General features: G+C 38.2%; 1 protein-coding gene across 5 annotated transcripts in view; it reads left to right on the top strand.

The window, feature by feature from the left end:
• The window catches only part of PARD3B (par-3 family cell polarity regulator beta), a 1,103,682-nt gene that overhangs the window by 753,361 nt on the left and 332,223 nt on the right, over positions 1-18,098 (top strand). For all 5 annotated transcript variants that reach the window (XM_074399193.1, XM_003925625.4, XM_074399194.1 and 2 more), the window contains 2 exons: positions 6,221-6,427; positions 7,151-7,388. In XM_074399193.1, the coding sequence (XP_074255294.1) occupies positions 6,221-6,427; positions 7,151-7,388 (445 nt within the window). The remainder of the gene's footprint in view (positions 1-6,220; positions 6,428-7,150; positions 7,389-18,098) is intronic.

Here is an 18,098-nt window from a genome sequence, read left to right as displayed (position 1 = left end):
CAGGCTGTTGAGAATGGTGTTTTCTGGGTTCTTCAGTGGCCCTAACAGAATCTACCCACAGATAAGGTTATATATGTGTTTTTAGAAATCGTTTAACCACTAAGTTGAACCATAGAATACATTTTCTTATCTGTAAGATAGAGAAAAAAATGAAAAAGAAAGAAAAACATCATGAGAATATTTTTGGTGTAATGAATTCATTATTTGTTACATTTTGGGGACATAATTTGAGTCCAGGAAAGAAACCTAAACATGGCATAACATTTTGACTATTAGTTTGTGAAATATGGAATGTTTAGTAAAGAAAATTAAAGTATATAGAGCAGTAGTTGGCAAACATTTAAACACACTTGAAGGGCCATGCCTGTACTCATAATCAAGGAATTTATTTGTTCACATAATCTTCCCATATTTTCTCCGGATAGTTTCACTTTAAAATACAGTGTTTGGAGATAGGGTAGGGGAGATTATGCAAATGTATGAATCTTAATGAGAAGTTCATTATTGAACATTTTCATGTGAATTTCAGAAAATGATAAAAGACCCTGGGATTTGTGAGACTTAAAAGAAAAATTCCACTCTTGGAGAACTTGGAAATTGCCAGTAAAAGAACTGAGACCCAAATGACAGCAGATAATGTAAAGCCAAATTGCATTATGCCCTATGGTAATGAATAGGAAACAGGGCACTGTGATAAGCTTGGAATGATGATCAATATTTGGAACACTGTGATAGGCAAGAAGGTAATTAGGACCATTATGAACACAGTTAACACAGATAACATAACTTGGGAAATTATACATTTGGATATTATGGAGAATTTTTTAAAGGCTAATGGATTTGCAATGATATCAAGTAAAGCATATAAGACATTTTGCCTCTAGGAAATCTACTTTAAAAAATCAAACACACAAAACTTTCAGTAAATGTAATCTAAAATGAAAAGTCAAAGTGAAATGTGTGGGAGAATAAAGTGGTGTTTTGACTCCTACTTGGAATTTATAATAATTTTGTATTCAAAGAATTTTACATTTATTAATTTCACATCACAGCTCCCCAAGCAGCAGGTAAGGCATTTCTATTGTGTTTGTCCAAGTTGGCTGCTCATAATACGGCAAGGCCAAATTGATAATAAAAGCAAGCTATCTTGACAAATTTTCATTCCAGGTTTCATGCTGTGACCCCTGGATGGCATTATAATAATCTTGATCCCTAATCTACTATGGGGCACAATCCCTTTATTTTAGAAGGAAGGACTCTAACTTAATTAATTTTCACTAAGTGCCTTGAGGGCTATTGATGTTATTGAAATGTACAAATTAATACATTATTTATTGTTAATTTATCATAAGTATTTGTTAATTACAAAGCTCTAGCTGGGAGAAAAACTTGCCATGTATCTGGAAGTGAATACCTTCCCTAAAATAATTTCTCATTTTTTAATATGGGTGTATTGGAAGCAATTTCATCAATAATGGAAGACCCAATTACTGGTCTTCTGGATTAAGGCATTCTTTATTGAGAGACCTTTAATGCTAAAGTGGGAAGTTCAAACATTGCCAATTAAATCTCAGACTAATTAAGTGATTATAGCCTATGGAAAAGGGCAACCATGACTCCACTATTAATCTTCCCAACAATAGCCTCTATATGTGATGAGCAGATGAACATATATATACCTGTGTCAAAAGAAGAACTGTAAGGCATTGTTTGAAAAAAAAAAAATTAAGGGTCCTTTCCCTTTTTAAATAAAAAGGGAAGACATTTTTTATGAAGCCCTTTTTAGCTGTTTTGTAGAATGCATGGTCGTGTTTAAGAATTCAATGATGGGTTGAACCAAATCTACAATTTCACTCATTGAAATGTTTACAGGTGGTACAAAAGTGACTGTGACATTAATGATCTCCAGTGCTTTATGAGCGAGCAGTCACCATATGCCAAGGACTCTTCTATGCTTTTCCTATCCTCAATTTTATAGATAAGGGAACTGAGGCACAAAGAGGTTGTTAAATCAGGAAGGAATTGGCAGAGCAGGGAATGTTTGGATATTCTACAGCCTCCTTTTAATCGTTCAGTATTGACTACTACCTCCTAGACAGTTTTATTCTCTATTATTCAAATCATCTGCCTGTAGAGAAGCAACAGCAGTGCTTAGCTGTAAGGCAGAGGCAGGAATCAAAGACTGAGTCAGGGAAACTGAGATCTGCATCCAAACAGTCCTCCAGGAAGGACCTTCTGTTTCATAGCATGCTGAAATCAGGCTTTCCTTAATACCTGGAAGGCTGGGGCAGCAGTTTCTTAGCATCTTAAGAATCAGTCTCACAGTGGCACCTCTCCAACTAGGTGGTAGCTCTCTCATGGGCCTGTTGCCACCCTTTTTATGTCTACAGGTGACATGGCATTTTGTGTGGCACAGCTTCTTTAAATCTTTAGTCTTGGGGTGTGTGTGTGTGTGTGTGTGTGTGTGTGTGTGTGTATGTGTGTATGTGTGTGTGCACACGCGCATGCTCATTCTTTTCATAACACTGTTTTTGGGGGATGGAGGGGTATTAGGGGATGTATCTGAGGATGGATTTGTCCGGAAGATATGACCCTGAAATTTTTCTCTACTCTGTTTGGGACTGTGTCAAGCCAATCCTTCATTTGGAAACAGATGAAATCTTTAAAAGTGCTATAACATCTTTTTAAAATACAATATTTCAGTGGCATTTTTATATGAGACCATAATTTTAAGAGAAAATTGGGCAGCTGACATTAAGAATCTTTTTATTATACCACCTTGAGAATAATTTTTAATCATGTGAGATCCTTTTTTTAGCACCCTTGATAATTGTGTGTCATCTGTTTCATGAACCTTGTGTATACTGAGCTCATGTTTGTGAGGGGGGGATCTGTTCATCTCAATCTTAAAGAACATGAACATAGAAGCCACAACCAATATCACATCAGCTACAGACAAAAATATGAAGAGTCATCGTATTTTGGGATAACTTCAATGGGATCAAATGGCTGAGGTTTTGATTTTCAAAAATTACTCACTTGAAAGAGAGCTCTATTTGAGACCTCTGCTTTTAGTGAAAGCCTTGAAAAAAAATGTGATTTGTGTAAATGGTGAGGCTAGACATAGACAGTGAATCTTCTAAAATTTTCTACACACCATCAACCTAAACTGAAATTGGTGAGAATAAGAGTAGGGAAGAAGGGATTGAATGTGGCAATTTATTATACTCCACACAATCTGTACAGGGAGAATATTTTATTCCAGGTGTTTTGTTGGAATTTAACACTAATGCCTATTGATTGACATTATAATCCCTTCCACGGCAGATAGCCTTGGTCTTCTATTAGGAGGTCTCAAACATATGAAAGACAGGGGGTTCCCTGGTGGAGGTCCTTGTCAGAGTCCCAGTTCAGTCAGTTCACTGTACATCTAAAGCCTTATAAGGACGTTCCTGATTTTGGTTCTCTTTTCTAACATCAGTCCCTATTCTACCACTACATCTTGTGCATTCTCCAGGAACAAATAGAATTTCTTTTTCCAATCTTGAAAACTCCAGAGTCTACATTTACAACCTAAGGACTCAACCACCATTTTTGCTTCTCATATTACCATATATTATGTCCAGTAGGGCTAGGTTGTAATATTGCCCAACATCAGTTAGTATTTCTACTTTGTGACTTCTATTTATATAGAGTGAATTAATTGCCAACTCTATTAATCTTGCAAAATCCATGAATCCTTAATGTTCAGTTTGCTTAGAATGAGTAACAGTGTATTTATTTCTTCTTAGCTATGACTTCTTGCTGAGCTTCAGATGAGCTCCTTTTAGATAACGTGCCTTATATCTTGGACAATTTATTCACTCTCATGTTCCCTGGAATTTATTGCTAAAGGTTGACATGAATGCTTACAGTTTGGGATCTAATGTAATCTCCTGAATGGCAATTAATAAATAAAAGACGGTTACTGTTGTTAACAGAGAATCAGGGCTTTCTCGGATAGTTTTCATCTTCATGTTTTCACCAAACTTCACGTCAGACATCCTAAGTGTTGATGTTATAAAATATTTTCTGTAAACTCCAAAGCTTTTACTAGTGCTTCAATACCCCCAAACCTCTGTGGTGCCTTTTTTTCCTTGTCAGAAATGATCTTATTCAATTTCTGTTTCTTCAACTTGTCTTCCTTCCTGGGAATAAGAAATATGTCTCTTTCTGGAGTTAATAGTAACACATCCTCAGTATTTATGACTTGCAAGTAATACCTGAAATTTGTCCCTGAAATTTCTTGTATTTTTTTTTTGCTTAGTCTTATCTCTGTTGCATTTATTGAATATACACTGTCACCTCTAACATGCAGTGTTTATTGTCATCCTACAGATTACTCAAAGTGCAAAGTTGTCTCCTGTAAGTTAATGACGAGTCTATAAAAGCAACGTCCAATTTTTACAATTTGCCTCCTGGACTAGGCTCCAGGGTTAATCTGGCCTAATATTTTTATTTTAGAAATGAGGAAAATGTAGGGCAATTAAGCTGTTTGACCGTAATCAAATAGAGGGTGGAGACCAAATACATCTTTAGACAGTAAAGTACATGGTACACAGCAGAAACGCTGGAACTAGGCTGCCTCGGCCCAGCTCCTGGTCTGGATGCTTGTTAAGCGTGTAACTTTAGACAAGTTATTTCAGTGCTGTGTACCTCAATTTCTGAATCTGTAAAATGAGGCTAACAGAAGTACCAGTAGCACAACTGTAAGGATTGTAGGAAGTTATTGTGGGTAAGACATTTAGAATAGTGCTTAACACAGACCAAGCACTTCATGCATTGTCAGCTATTAGGATTATTACCATTATGTTGACTGTTTTTAACATGTTCAGATTATATGAAAAGGTCTGTATTGCTATTTCACTTCACTTGGCTATATATATATGTATCAGGCCTTTGTTGTACTTCTTTTATTTTCCTAAATGCTGTGTTAAGCTGCTTGCAGTAGTGTTCATAGTGGCAGTGACGGTAGAAGCAAAAATAGTGACGACAGTAATAAAAGGTAGTGCCATTTATTGAGCCTCGCTAGGTGCTAGACATTGAAGTAGGTACTTTACATACATAATTCTTAATGGGTACTCCATCTATTGACAAATGGCCAGTCGTTTATTTCCAGAAAGGCAAGCAGAGCCTCTTCATGACAGTAGTCTCCTTCATAACTGAAAAGGCATGTGAGCTGTGACCCTGGTGGAAAAGCTTTGAATGTGGAAACAAGAGCCCTGATGGAATTCCTTCCATCATAAAGATAATCCTTGTGCTGCTAATATTTATATAACCTAATCCTGTTATTGATAATTGGGAGACTAGCTGGGGGTGAGAATGGAGGTCAAGGAATAGAGTAAGAGGGGGCAGGTACAGGGCAAGGCAGACCGCATAAATGAAAAGCATTATATACCAGAAAAGAGATGATTAAAATTCAGGTGTGCTCTATATTTTCTGTTTTATAATTTTATATTGCATAAAAGGTTGCTCCTTTTCTACATGCCCAAATAGGAATACATTCAGAACAATACATTGACACAGAAAAGTTGTTTTCTTTCTTGCTTTACTTTATTGATTGATTGATTAAATACATTGCACTTACCATACATTAATAGCCAGTAGAGTAAGGTAAAGTGTTAAATTACAAAAATCACAGTCACTTCAATGTTTTTTTTTATTTCCATGCTCAGTGTGTTTCTTACTAATCATATGAGCAACCATGGCAATGATAAAAGCTGTAATGTGTGGAGTGCCTAGGACAGGACTGGAAGAGAAGCTCTCATCATGTTAGGTGCTTGTATGTTTGTATGTGTGTCTGTGAGTTTGCATGTGTGTGTGTGTATACTCACATCACTTTCATTCACACTCATATAATCTCTGTAAATAGCTACAACCTTTTAAATTCATATGTGTGTATATGTGCATATAGACACACATGCATATACATTTCTACATAGAAATGTACATATAGTCATATTAAGTCTTATCACAACTTTAGAAAAGGAAACAGAGGCTCAGAGAAGTCAAACCACTTGTTCAAGGTCACAAAAGGTGGCAAACCTGGAGGATAACCCAAACTCCCACCTACTTAACACCCCTTTTTTGGGCTGTCCAGACAGAAGTATTCTTAGAACAGTAGCATTATGCCACACTGCCCCATTAGGAGAGGGGTGACCTTTTGCCCTTTCTTTTCCAGAATCTCCAAGCAAAGATTTTGGTCCAACTCTGGGTTTGAAAAAGTCCAGTTCCTTGGAGAGTCTGCAGACCGCAGTGGCTGAGGTTCGGAAGAATGACCTTCCCTTTCACAGGCCCCGGCCGCACATGGTTCGAGGCCGAGGCTGTAATGAGAGCTTTAGAGCCGCCATTGACAAATCCTACGATGGACCTGAAGAATTAGAAGCTGGTAGGACAATTTGCTTCCCCAAATGGTTTCTTCGTCTCATTATCATCTGCAAATCACGGGCAAGAATGTGTGCTTAACTACAGAGAAAAATGATTTAAGGATCACAATTATATTTTTGATATTAAAAGTAATTCATTTTCCTGATATGTTTTGCCCTTTGGCTTAACGAACATGAAATTGGAGAACGTAATATGCAATTTATTTTACAGTGCAAGGCTAAAGAAATGTTCTTCTTCACTTTCCCACAAGGACCAACTGTCACTTACCCTGAGGATAGAAGCACTAAGTATGCAATTCTTGACATTCTCATTCGAGTCATTAGAGGCAGCATCAATCCAAAGACTCCAACCGCATTAATTGGGTAGAAGCAGTTGGGATATTTTGTACTCAAAACTCTCTCCTCGCCCTGTTTATTTCCTAGCATGTGGGCTTTCTGATGATTGAGGTTAACAAGCCACCTTTCAGAGAGATTAGTACTTGAACACGTATCAGGCCTTTCATACTACCAGCTAAGCAACTGGTTTTCCCCACTCCCAGCATCAAATCTTGCTTGAAGTAACCAGATTTAGGCAGTTAGATCTTCAAAGGGCACAAGTAACCACATGGAAGGGTAGAACTCCAGAGTGCTGTTATTCATTCTTTTGCATTCTACGTGCTTGCGTTCTCTGTGTACTAACTGCCTGTGCCCCTGACCATGGGTATTGATTCTTTTTCTCTGTACAGACGGTCTGTCTGATAAGAGCTCTCACTCTGGCCAAGGAGCTCTGAAGTGTGAATCTGCCCCTCAGGGGAGCTTGGAGCTAGAGGACGTGGAAAATAAAGCCAGAAAAGTCAAAAAAGCGAAAGAGAAGGAGAAGAAAAAGGAAAAGGGCAAACTGAAAGTCAAGGAGAAAAAGCGCAAAGAGGAGAATGAAGATCCAGAAAGGAAAATTAAGAAGAAGGGTTTTGGCGCCATGCTAAGGTACGGGCCTGCTTTGAAGGCAAAGTTGGGTTTGTTTCTCATTTTGTTTCTCCTGGTGAAACTCCTTTATATGTACTCAGAACAACGTGCACACTTTCCCTGATCTTCAGCTAAATGCATACAGCTCTCAACTGTGACCGTGCTTGCTCTCTTTCTGCAGAGGCAGAGGAGCTTGCTGGGAAAGCTTCCAGTGATGACAGGACACTGTCCTAAGTTCGTTGTCAAAGACAGGTCAACACTATGTCAGGCACAGTGGCTCATGCCTTTGTAATCTCAGTACTTTGGGAGGTTGGGATGATTGCTTGAGCCCAGGAGTTCAAGACCAGGCAGGGCAACATAGGGAGAGCATTTTTCTTCTCTCTCTTTTTTTTTTTTTTTTTTTTTTTTTTTTTTGAGATAGAGTCTCATTTTGTCACCAAGGCTGGAGTGCAGTGGCGCAATCTTGGCTCACTACAACCTTTGCCTTCCAGCTTCAAACAGTTCTCCCACCTCAGCCTCCTGAGTAACTGGGACTATAGGCACGCACCACAACACCCAGCTCATTTTTATATTTTTAGTGGAGATGGAGTTTCACCGTGTTGGCCAGCCAGCCTACTCTCAAACTCCTAACCTCAAGTGATCTGCCTTGGCCTCCCAACATGCTGGGATTACAGGCAGGAGACCCTATTTCTAAGAAAAAAAAATTGCCAGTCACAGTGGCACCCGCCTGTAGTCCGAAGTACATCAGAGACCAAGGCCAGAGAATGGCTTGAGCCCCGGAGTTCAAGGCTTCAGTGAGCTATGATTACACCATAAAAGAAAGGCCAATGCTTGATAGAGGCATGAACAATACCTGCAGCCCTTTGTACCGAAGTGTTAAGAAAATAAGTACTGCCACTGGCAGCACAGGGAAAGGGAGATGTGGAGAAGCCCTGCATGTTCCCTCTGGAACACCTCTCTTGAAGTATGGAAGTCAGGGTAGATGAATCTCATCCCCTGTGACTCTAGGTGTGCAGTGGCCAGGCCACTGGGCACATCACTTGTCACCTACAGAGGTGCGGTGATACAGGGGAGATGTCCCTGGGTCTGGGGTCAGATGCCCCATTGTGGATCCTTGACTCTTCACATGTGAGTATCAGGGCTTCACACATACTGCTTAGCTTCCCTGAGCCTTACTTTCCTCACTTTTAAAATGAGGCCAGCATACTTCCTCTACTGATCCAGCATAGCTGTGAGATAAGATTTCATAGGCTAAATAGCCATTGTGTAGGCAGGGCTCAACAGGGTACCATCAGAAAACAGCTTTGTTTCTTCTCTCACCTTCAAGTATGCACTATTGAGGCTGCCTTCACAACCTGATGTTATCTCAGCTTTCTGGCTGATAGGTTTCTGGTCACTTTTGGGTAAAAGAAACAACCTGTTTGTTGAGGGCTAAAATGTTTAATCCAATATCAATCAAAGCTTTTTTTCCTTTCTGCCTGTTGGATCTGAACCACAAGGAGCATCCTATGGTATGGTGGGAGGCAGAATTCTATCTTCTCCTATTTTGAGTCTTTGGAACCAGGAGACAAAGAAAGACAAGATTCAATAGGGTAGAATTTTACTTAACTGGGTATCTGGTGTAATCTGGCCATCGAGGAACCTTTGTGGCTATTTTTGTGGATTTTTTAGAGTGCTCCTTACTCTACCAGTCACTAATGGAGGTCGTTTTCCCATTGACCTATTCCCCTAAACCTCTGACCTCAGACATACACCCCTGAGTCTCCTTACCACAGTTGGTAGACTTCTTAGACAGTTCCAGTCTGAGACAGCTCTAGACTAGCTTACTGCCACAGCATCAACTTGGATCACTAGAGTCCCTGGTCTCCTGCCCCTCCAAATGATGCAAGTACAGCTACTTCCTACTGTTCCACTTCTCCTCACCCCACCATAGAGATGTTCCAACCAGCCTTGCATCTTCAGACTTCTCCAGGCACGTCCCACACCAGCTCTGGGCCTCCTCACTCCAGGAGCAAACATCAGACCCTCCAAAGAATGCTCTCAGGCATAGGGAAGGGAGGAGGCAGTCAATTTTTGCAAGTCACAAAATAAACAGGTAGGAAGTAGGGTGACAATCTCCTTTTATATAACTAACTCCAGATTCCCTGAGGGGTTTTCTTGTAGCCCTCTCACTTACTTTGTTGGGCGTTAAAGGCAGAAGTACCCCTTTTTATTACTTTCTTTACTCCTATAATTTCTTCTCAAATTAATTGATTGCTATACTTCTCTTCCATGGGCTGAAGGTGAATGATGGGAGATGATGGTTTAGGGCTAGTTTGGCCACCTGTTATGTAACCCTTAGGAGATATCTCATTTAAGAATGCCGGGTGAGTTTGCTGCCATTGTTCTCATTTTGTGATTGTCAATGGAAATTTCCAGATAGAAAGGAAAGTTCCATCATCCCATATATAAGTGACATTTAGGGAACATAAATAATCCTGACACCAGTGAGCCTTCCCATTACATTTCCAGTGCTCATGAAATGCTAAACAAGTTTCCTCAGGCACAAAATCTTCGGACTGTTGTTGCCCCTGGATATGTTATGACAAGACTTGCTGTGGCCCTGCTATCACCTGGACTGAGGTTACCCCAGCAGGCCTGATGTCACCCCAGCAGGCCTGATGTCATAATAGTATCTGACTATTAAAAAACAAAATTTTGGCTAGGCATAGTGGCTCAGGCATGTAATGCCAGCACTTTGGGAGGCCAGGGGGGCAGATCACTTGAGCCCAGGAGTTACCAGTCAAGCTTGAACAATATGGCAAAATTCCATCTCTACAAAAAAAAAAAAGCAAAAAAACACAAATTAGCTGGGCATGGTGGCATGTGCCTACAGTCCCAGCTACTCAGGAGGCTGAGGTGGGAGGATTGACTTAGCCTGGGAGGTAGAGGATGCATTGAGTCATGATCCCTTCACTGGACTCCAGCCTTGGCAACAGAGTAAAACCCCATCTCAAAAAATTAACATTGAAAGAACAATATTTTAGCAAATTAAGGTATAAGAATTTAATTGTCTTTTATTAGTGATTCATAAATTGGTCCACATCCCATCTACAGAATAGAAAGGCACTTGAGTGAGATGAGCAGAAGGTGTGAGCTTCATGGGCAGAAAAAGACTGAAGAAAACAGAAGCAAGGAACAAAAAGAGAATTGCTCATTTCAAAATTACATTCTTTATAGCGTTAAAGTAGAGGGACCTCTTTATCATTCTATCTCATGTCACTGGTCCTCCTTGATCTGTTGCTGGGAATCTCCTATATTTTGGAAAACTGACGCATTTCTAAGTTCAGTTTGATTATGTGACACATAGCATGAGTGACTCCATTCTGGTTTGGTCTGGTCTGTTGTGGCCTAATGAAGGAGCTCAGTCCAAAATAATGGCCTCCCATACATTTTATTGAATATGATCTATAGTCTAGTAAATGCCAGATTGGGTCAGATCTCTCAATAGACATTTTTCCTGATGGCCTCTGTAGACTCTGTCCTTCCAGTTGCCATTTTGAATTTTAAACTTGCCCATATTCTTGATAATTATTAGGATTGCCAAAATTTATGAACTATGAGTTAACCATCTTGATGATAATGACGACATGCAATTGGAATATATTTAGATAAGGAATTTTGTCTTTAAGTGATAGAATTGAGAGGTGAAAATTACAGGTTCTGCATATGGATTTCTGAGTTCAATCCTGGCCACTCTAATTTCCACCTCTGTAACATTGAGCAAGTTCTTTAATTTCCTTTGTCTCAGTTTCCTCATTTGAAACATGAGAAGCATAATAGAATTACCATTTTTGTGAGAATTACATTTTATTAGATGTAATGCTTAGACCTATGCCTGGCAAGCAATAAACATTCAATGAATCTTAATTATTGTAGTAAACATAATAGTGACCCCCAAAGATGTCTACATCCTAACCCCCAGTACCTGTGTAAATATTATGTTACCTGACAGGAAAGTTAAGGTTGCAGATGGAATTAAGGTGGTTGATCAGCTGACCTGAATATAAGGTGATTATCCTGCATTTTCCCTAATAGGCCCAGTGTAATCACAAGGGGCCTTAAAGGTTAAAGAAGAAAAGGTGACTGTGGAAGTGAGAGTCAGGGAAATATAGTGTTGCCAAATTTCAAGATGGAGGGAGGGGACCATGAGCCAAGGAATGCGGGCAGCCTCTAGGATCTGGAAAGGGCAAGGAAATGGATTCTCTCTGGGGAGCATCTAGAAAGGAATACAGTGTAACAACCCCTTGGTTTTAGTCCTGTTGTGTTCTTTGAACCACTGTTAATTGCAATTTCTTACAGCATCAATAGAAAACTAATATAGTTATCATAATTATTATTGCTCCTTTTATAATATAGTAATGTATAAAGAAGTTTTTTCTTTAAGGTATTAACAAAAAACACTATTGAAGGATTTAACTAAAATAGTCTATAAATATAAAAACTGTTAGAGCTTCACATATTCCATTTTCTAGAATATTACTAAATTAAACCTTAACTTTATATTTTATTTTAGATGATTTGATTTGGCAGGTTCATACTTCATTGCCCATAAAACAGTGCTGGCTCTTTCCTTTTATTGTCCAATATATTCTGTATTTTCATATAGTAGAAATCACAGGCCCTGGATCCTTTAGACATTTAGCACCTCAGGCTTTGTTTCTTTCCACGATTTTAGCAAAATTAAAATCTGAAAGGTGGTGTTTGATTTTATCTTCCATGTAAAAATAGCAACTGTTTTCCATAGCCTTTTGCATCTGAGTTTGTGAGCATATTGGAGTTGCTGCTACTTGCACATTTTCAACAACAAAGAACACAAAGCTGTTACCATTAGCCAACAGATTTTGCTTTAATTCTCATCTGTTGCTCAGATGCTATTGAATTTGCTTCTTTCTTATTTAAAAAAGATTGATTGCTTTAAGGTTCTCTTGGCATTGCATGTGTGGTTTAAAAATGTATTTTTTTTCCATTATCTGCATTTCTCAAACACTATCCTGAAGATAGGGTTTGGGGATGGGTTGTGAAGTTATACCATGTCGAATGGTACCTGGCCAAGGGAGTGAGTGAAGATTTAAATCCTGCCTCCCTGTCCTCACTCACCAAGGCTTTCATCATGAAAGTGTGAACGTGTTAGCAGAGCTCCTGGTCTTGTTTGTGAAAAGCTATGTGTTTGCACTTTTTGATATTAGCTGGTCCATTCACGTCGACAATATGTAGTAGCATGGTTTAGCTTACTTGTTAATTTAACCTACTCCTGATCCTTTTGAAAAAATGACAGAGGATCTCTTTAATTAATATCTTTATACATGTTGTCTAATTCCAATATCCTTATACTTTGTTGATTTCAGGATTCAAGTGTGGTTCTTATATAGGTTGTGAATTGTTATTATTATTGTGGAAAAATATGCAGCTTCAGAACCTACCAATTTTGTAGTTTCTCTGTATGCTCTGTGCTTAGATTTTTCCATGATGTGTTTGACTTCCATGTGCATTGTGCTCTTTATGGCACTAACCTGTGGGAAGAAGGTTCCTAGCTCCTTTCGGCTGAAGGGTGAAGCTCCAACCCCTTTAAAAGACAAGTCCATTGCTGTCAGTCTTAGGCCACCTTCCTGGGGCCTAGCAGATTTTTCTAGGAACTGAAGAGAAATATCCTTTGACTAAGAAAATTTTACCTTGTCTAGAGGGGAAAACCCAGAGACTAGTTTCTGATTTCTTACTTAATAACCTTGTCAATTCTTGTTAAACTAAATTTTGTTGTAGATTTAAGTTCAAATCCATTTTTTACATAATAGCTGCTATTGTCTCTTTTTTATATTATAGGCCACTCCAAAAACCTTTGAACTGTCAACTTCTTTTGGACACTGAATGGAAAGGTTTGATATGGTTCAGGTTCCTTTTTCTATACCCTTTATAAAATTTAGTCCTAAAGGGAATTATGCCTTGTAAACTCCTTTTTACTAGACTAATGAAGACTAAAGTGCAAACCCTGCCAATGGGAACTTCATCTTTGCTTTTGAAATATGTTTGCCTATATCATTTGACTAATAATATTTATTGAAAGCCTTGTCCTTGCCAAGCACATTCATAATTATTTTTATTCTATATTTGTAAATTTATTGCAATTAATAATTAAATCAACACATCAGTTAATTTATTAAAGTCTTATTTGGCATCAGGCACTATTCTGGGCACTAGACACACAGCATTCAAGTCCTGCTTTAACAGCACTTTTCCTGTTTTTATAAATGAAGGAAAGACAAAAAAAACTTCTGAGTTCATTGTTGTGAGATTAAAATAAAAACAAGCAAAATATTACATAAACATGTAAACTATTTGTAACAGTGGATTACCCAGCGAGTGAAGAGGATGCTCATTAGATATTTCAGGGACAAGCCACTATCCTGTTAGCTGGAGGGAATCAACAGTCAATTTATATGGTGTCAAGCAAGACATCCAGGCCATGGCTGTCCTGGAATTTACATTCCAGTGAAGGGGAGAGAATAAACAACTCATCCAAAATAATGATATTAGTCCAGACTGTAGAAGGTGCTATGAAAAAGGTAAAGCAGAAGGAGTGATCTAACAGCAGAATAGAATGCACACTGCCCAAGCTACACTGAATTTTCAACAGATACATTATCAGAATTTAGCACACTATGGTACCAAAGCCAAATCACTTCATGCCTGCTTTTGTTTTCTTTTTTGCAACATATAAATATGGGAAGGTTATTTTTAAACCAACTCCACATAGAGCTATAACAAAAAGCTAACCCAAACTGTGTCTGTTTTAGTACACAAGCCCTAGGATACCTGCAGCAAACTTTCTAAGATAGGTGGGCAGTAATGTAAATGGTGAACTTGATTTGCAGATGATTGTATCAACTGTTTCTCCTACCCCAACAGCTGGATATTCTTTATTGTTCTTCTCAACTCAGATAATGCAGGCATACCTTAAAGATAGACGAGTTCAGTTTCTACATAGTGGAGCATCAGAAAAAGCTAAATCATGAACCCTTGAGACAAAGGTATTTTTAACAATCTAGAGGCATCAACTTTTTGTTCCTAAGCTTTGCAAATTCTAAGGCATATATGTTTATTTCATTTTATTCTAAAATATACTATATATTTTATTTAAACTAGGAGAATTCTATATTAAGACATCCTACTGTGAATTATTTTAAAAAGAACACTCCTACACACACATCACACCTACCACTACCACCACAAACAACACACCACCAAATTAGCCAAATTAACACAGAACCTAGTTAAAAATCTGTCCCTTAGAAGCTCTGTGGCCTTCACTACTACTAAATTAATGCTGAACCTAATTAAAAAATCTGTCCCTTACAAGCTCTGTGGCCTTCACGAATCCCTTTGTTTTAGTCATCTCCTCATCAGTAAACTAGGTATAATAACACATCCTGTCTAGGTTATTGTGAAATTTAACAGTTTAGGTAAGCAAAGCTGTCAGTATAGTGCCTGATTTGACGACATTACTTCTTATCTATCTCTTTATCTATCTATTTGTTATCTATTTTTAATTGGCAAGTAAAAACTGTCTATACTTATGGAGCACAACATGATGTTTTGATATATGTATACATTGTGGAATGGCTAAAACAAGCTATTTAACACACACGTTATTTTACATACTTACTTCTTTTGTGGTGAGAACACTTAAAATCTACTCTTTAGCAAGTTTCAAGTACAAGACATATTGTTTTTAACTGTAGTCACCATGATGAATAATCTCTTAAACTTACTCCTCCTGTCTAGCTGGAAGTTTATGTCCTTTGGCCAACATTTCTTCAACGCCACCATTCCCTAGTCTCTGGTGACCATCATTCTATTCTCTGTTTCCCTGAGTTTGATCTTTATATACCTCACATATAAGTGAGATTTACGGTATTTGTCTTTCTGTGTGTGGTTTATTTCATGTAACATAATGCCGTCCAGGTTCATCCATGTTGCTGCAACTGGCAAGATTTTCTCCTTTTTAATTGCTGAATAGTACTTCATTGTGTATATATACCACACTTCTTTATCCATTCATCTGCTGATGGGCACTTAAGTTGATTCCATGTCTTAGCTGCTGTGAATAGTGCTGTAATTCACATGACAGTGCAGATACCTTCTTGACTTGCTGATTTCATTTCCTTTAAATACCTAATGGTGATATTGCTGGAGTATATGGTAGTTCTTTTTAACTTTCTGAGGAACACCCATACCGTTTTCCATAATGGCTCTACTAATTTACATTCCCAACAGTGTAGAAGGGCTCCCTTTACTTCACATCCTTGCTGACACTTATCTTTCATCTTTTTTATTATAACCATTTTAACAAATTTGAGGTGATGTCTCATGGTGGTTTCAATTTGCATTTCTCTGATGATTAGTGATACTGAGCATTTTTTTTTTCATATACCTCTTGGCTATTTGTATGTCTTCTTTTAAGGAATTAGGGACATTACCTCTTGTCTTCCCTGTCTATCTCTACTTCAGACAACCAAGACCATCAAATATTACCTTTGTCTCAAGCAAGATACGTTTGGAACCCACTAACTTTTTCTTTCAGATTTTAGATTCCCTCTATCTGGTGTTTTGTAATGTAGGTGGGCATGATGCCTGTTCTCTAGCCTAGCATAATAAACTACAAAAAGAAATGACATAGCTAAAATCATTCTATCATTTACATTTTATAAGCTTTGGGTCATCCCTTTCTCAATGTAACCATGAACTCTTTTCAAAGGTTATTTAATCACACGGTGGAAAGCAAAACTTTCTATTGCAGAATGCAAAGGGAAAGGGACTCAAAAAGGGAAAACAGCTTTTTGCTTTGTTTTGTTTTGTTTTTCTTTCTTTCTTTATGTATTTCAGCCCAGAGTGTGTAGGTGGGTTTTATACTTAGTATTCTTAATGTGTGGCTTATAGTTATTTCATCAGGCTGCCCTGAAGTTGTCCTGTAATACATTACCCGTAAAGATACATTTTGACTTGGTTTTTAAACTAGGTTAGATGGAGACTGAATACTTAAGTCACCAGGGAACATGACATCTGTCATACATTTTTCCTCTTTACCTTGATCCCATAATGGCTGTTACAGGTCTCACGTACAATAAATGTAATGTGGCCACAGCCTGTCATTACCTCTTTCCAGATAGTGATTGTAAAATGCCTGGGTATCCCTTCAACTTTATGGGTATGAAGGGTAACTGAGCTAATGTAGCCAGGCCAATGAAATTTTAACAGTCATTTCCCCAAAGGCAAAAGACCAGCAACAGGCTGGAGTTAAGGTGCTTTGCTTCATGAAGTAGAGGCCCGTTTGAAACATGAAATTTCAGATGAAAAATGAAAACCAAAATAGGTCAAAGTTCTGAATTCAGCGTCAAGCTAGGTAGAGAAACATGTTGACAACAGAGAGTCTTACAGATCAGGGTAAAATGGCTGAATACCCTGAGACTGAGACAAATACATGGCCATGGCAAAAATATAAATTTGCCTGTCGAAGGCCACCGCCCATGCAGCTATCCGTTCTCCATGGTTATCAGTGATTACAGAAGAAAAGAAATAGATGCTAAACCACATTGGAATTGAGTTAGGCTCAATTTTCATCTCTTTGGTAACTGAATTCTCTCTCCTCAGCCCATCTTAAATTATTTACTTTCTCTTTCACAATGTGAGCCATTAATATTTTGTTTCTTCATTTTGTTAATTTGCCAATTTTCCTTTTGAGCTAAGTGCCCTAGCAATTTTAATTTTTCATTCAGTTGGAAAAAGCAATGACCCTTTTTTTTTTCATTATTACTATCACAGGCCTGGGCCCAGAATACAAGTTTTACGACCAGTGGTGTTGAGCCTATAATGGAACTGCAAAGTAGAGAGTGTAATATGCTGATACTGACTTGCGTTAAACCCAGTGGTGTGTTCACTGATAATATTTACATGTTTATGTGTTATACATCCTGACTTTTGTTGGCTTGCAACTAAGCACCAGAGAGAAAAACTAGAACCGTAATATGGATAGATTGTGAACATGAGAATGTAAAGAAATGGGAGAGAGTGCTGTGTGAATAGGGCAAGTGATATAAAATGATGGAGATAGATGCAAGTATGATAACTAAAAAGTTAAGTATAGATTAAATTTAGATCAAGCACATTTAGGATTGTTTGGTTGGCATTTATTTCTTAACTAAAAGAGGACCCAGAGACAGATGGGCTCCTCATCTGATAGGCTGAGTACAAAGGCAGATGAGCTGCTGAGGTGCCCAGCACACAGAGTTTGCTTAATACCTGACTTTCATCATTTTTTCCAGCCGTCAAGCATATCTGCAAATGTTTGTTTATCGTTCTATTTTTTGAGCACATGTTCATGGAATGGCAAGGGCATGGATGGGGTTAATTGGTATGAAAATGTACAGGAATCTTGTTTTCAAAATCATTTAAAAATCTGATTGCTGCTTCCATGGATTCCCCTCCTACCCTGTGTAATCTTGATTGCTGTGCAGCTCTGTTTGCGGCTGTCCAAAGCAGTAAAATGATTTTGTCACACTTATCACAATAAAAAATGATCACGTTGAGTGTCAACCAAAAGGCTTATTTGTTTGATTCAGGCTCTCTTCTCCTCCTAATATGCGTGCACAGCTCCCATTAACGTTAATGTGAATTACAAAGAGCCCCGAAGAAGAACAG

Source organism: Saimiri boliviensis, chromosome 5 (genome assembly GCF_048565385.1).
Source record: "Saimiri boliviensis isolate mSaiBol1 chromosome 5, mSaiBol1.pri, whole genome shotgun sequence".
Taxonomy (NCBI): domain Eukaryota; kingdom Metazoa; phylum Chordata; class Mammalia; order Primates; family Cebidae; genus Saimiri; species Saimiri boliviensis.
Note: the sequence above shows the minus strand (reverse complement) of the source record. Positions and strands in the feature narration are given on the sequence as shown.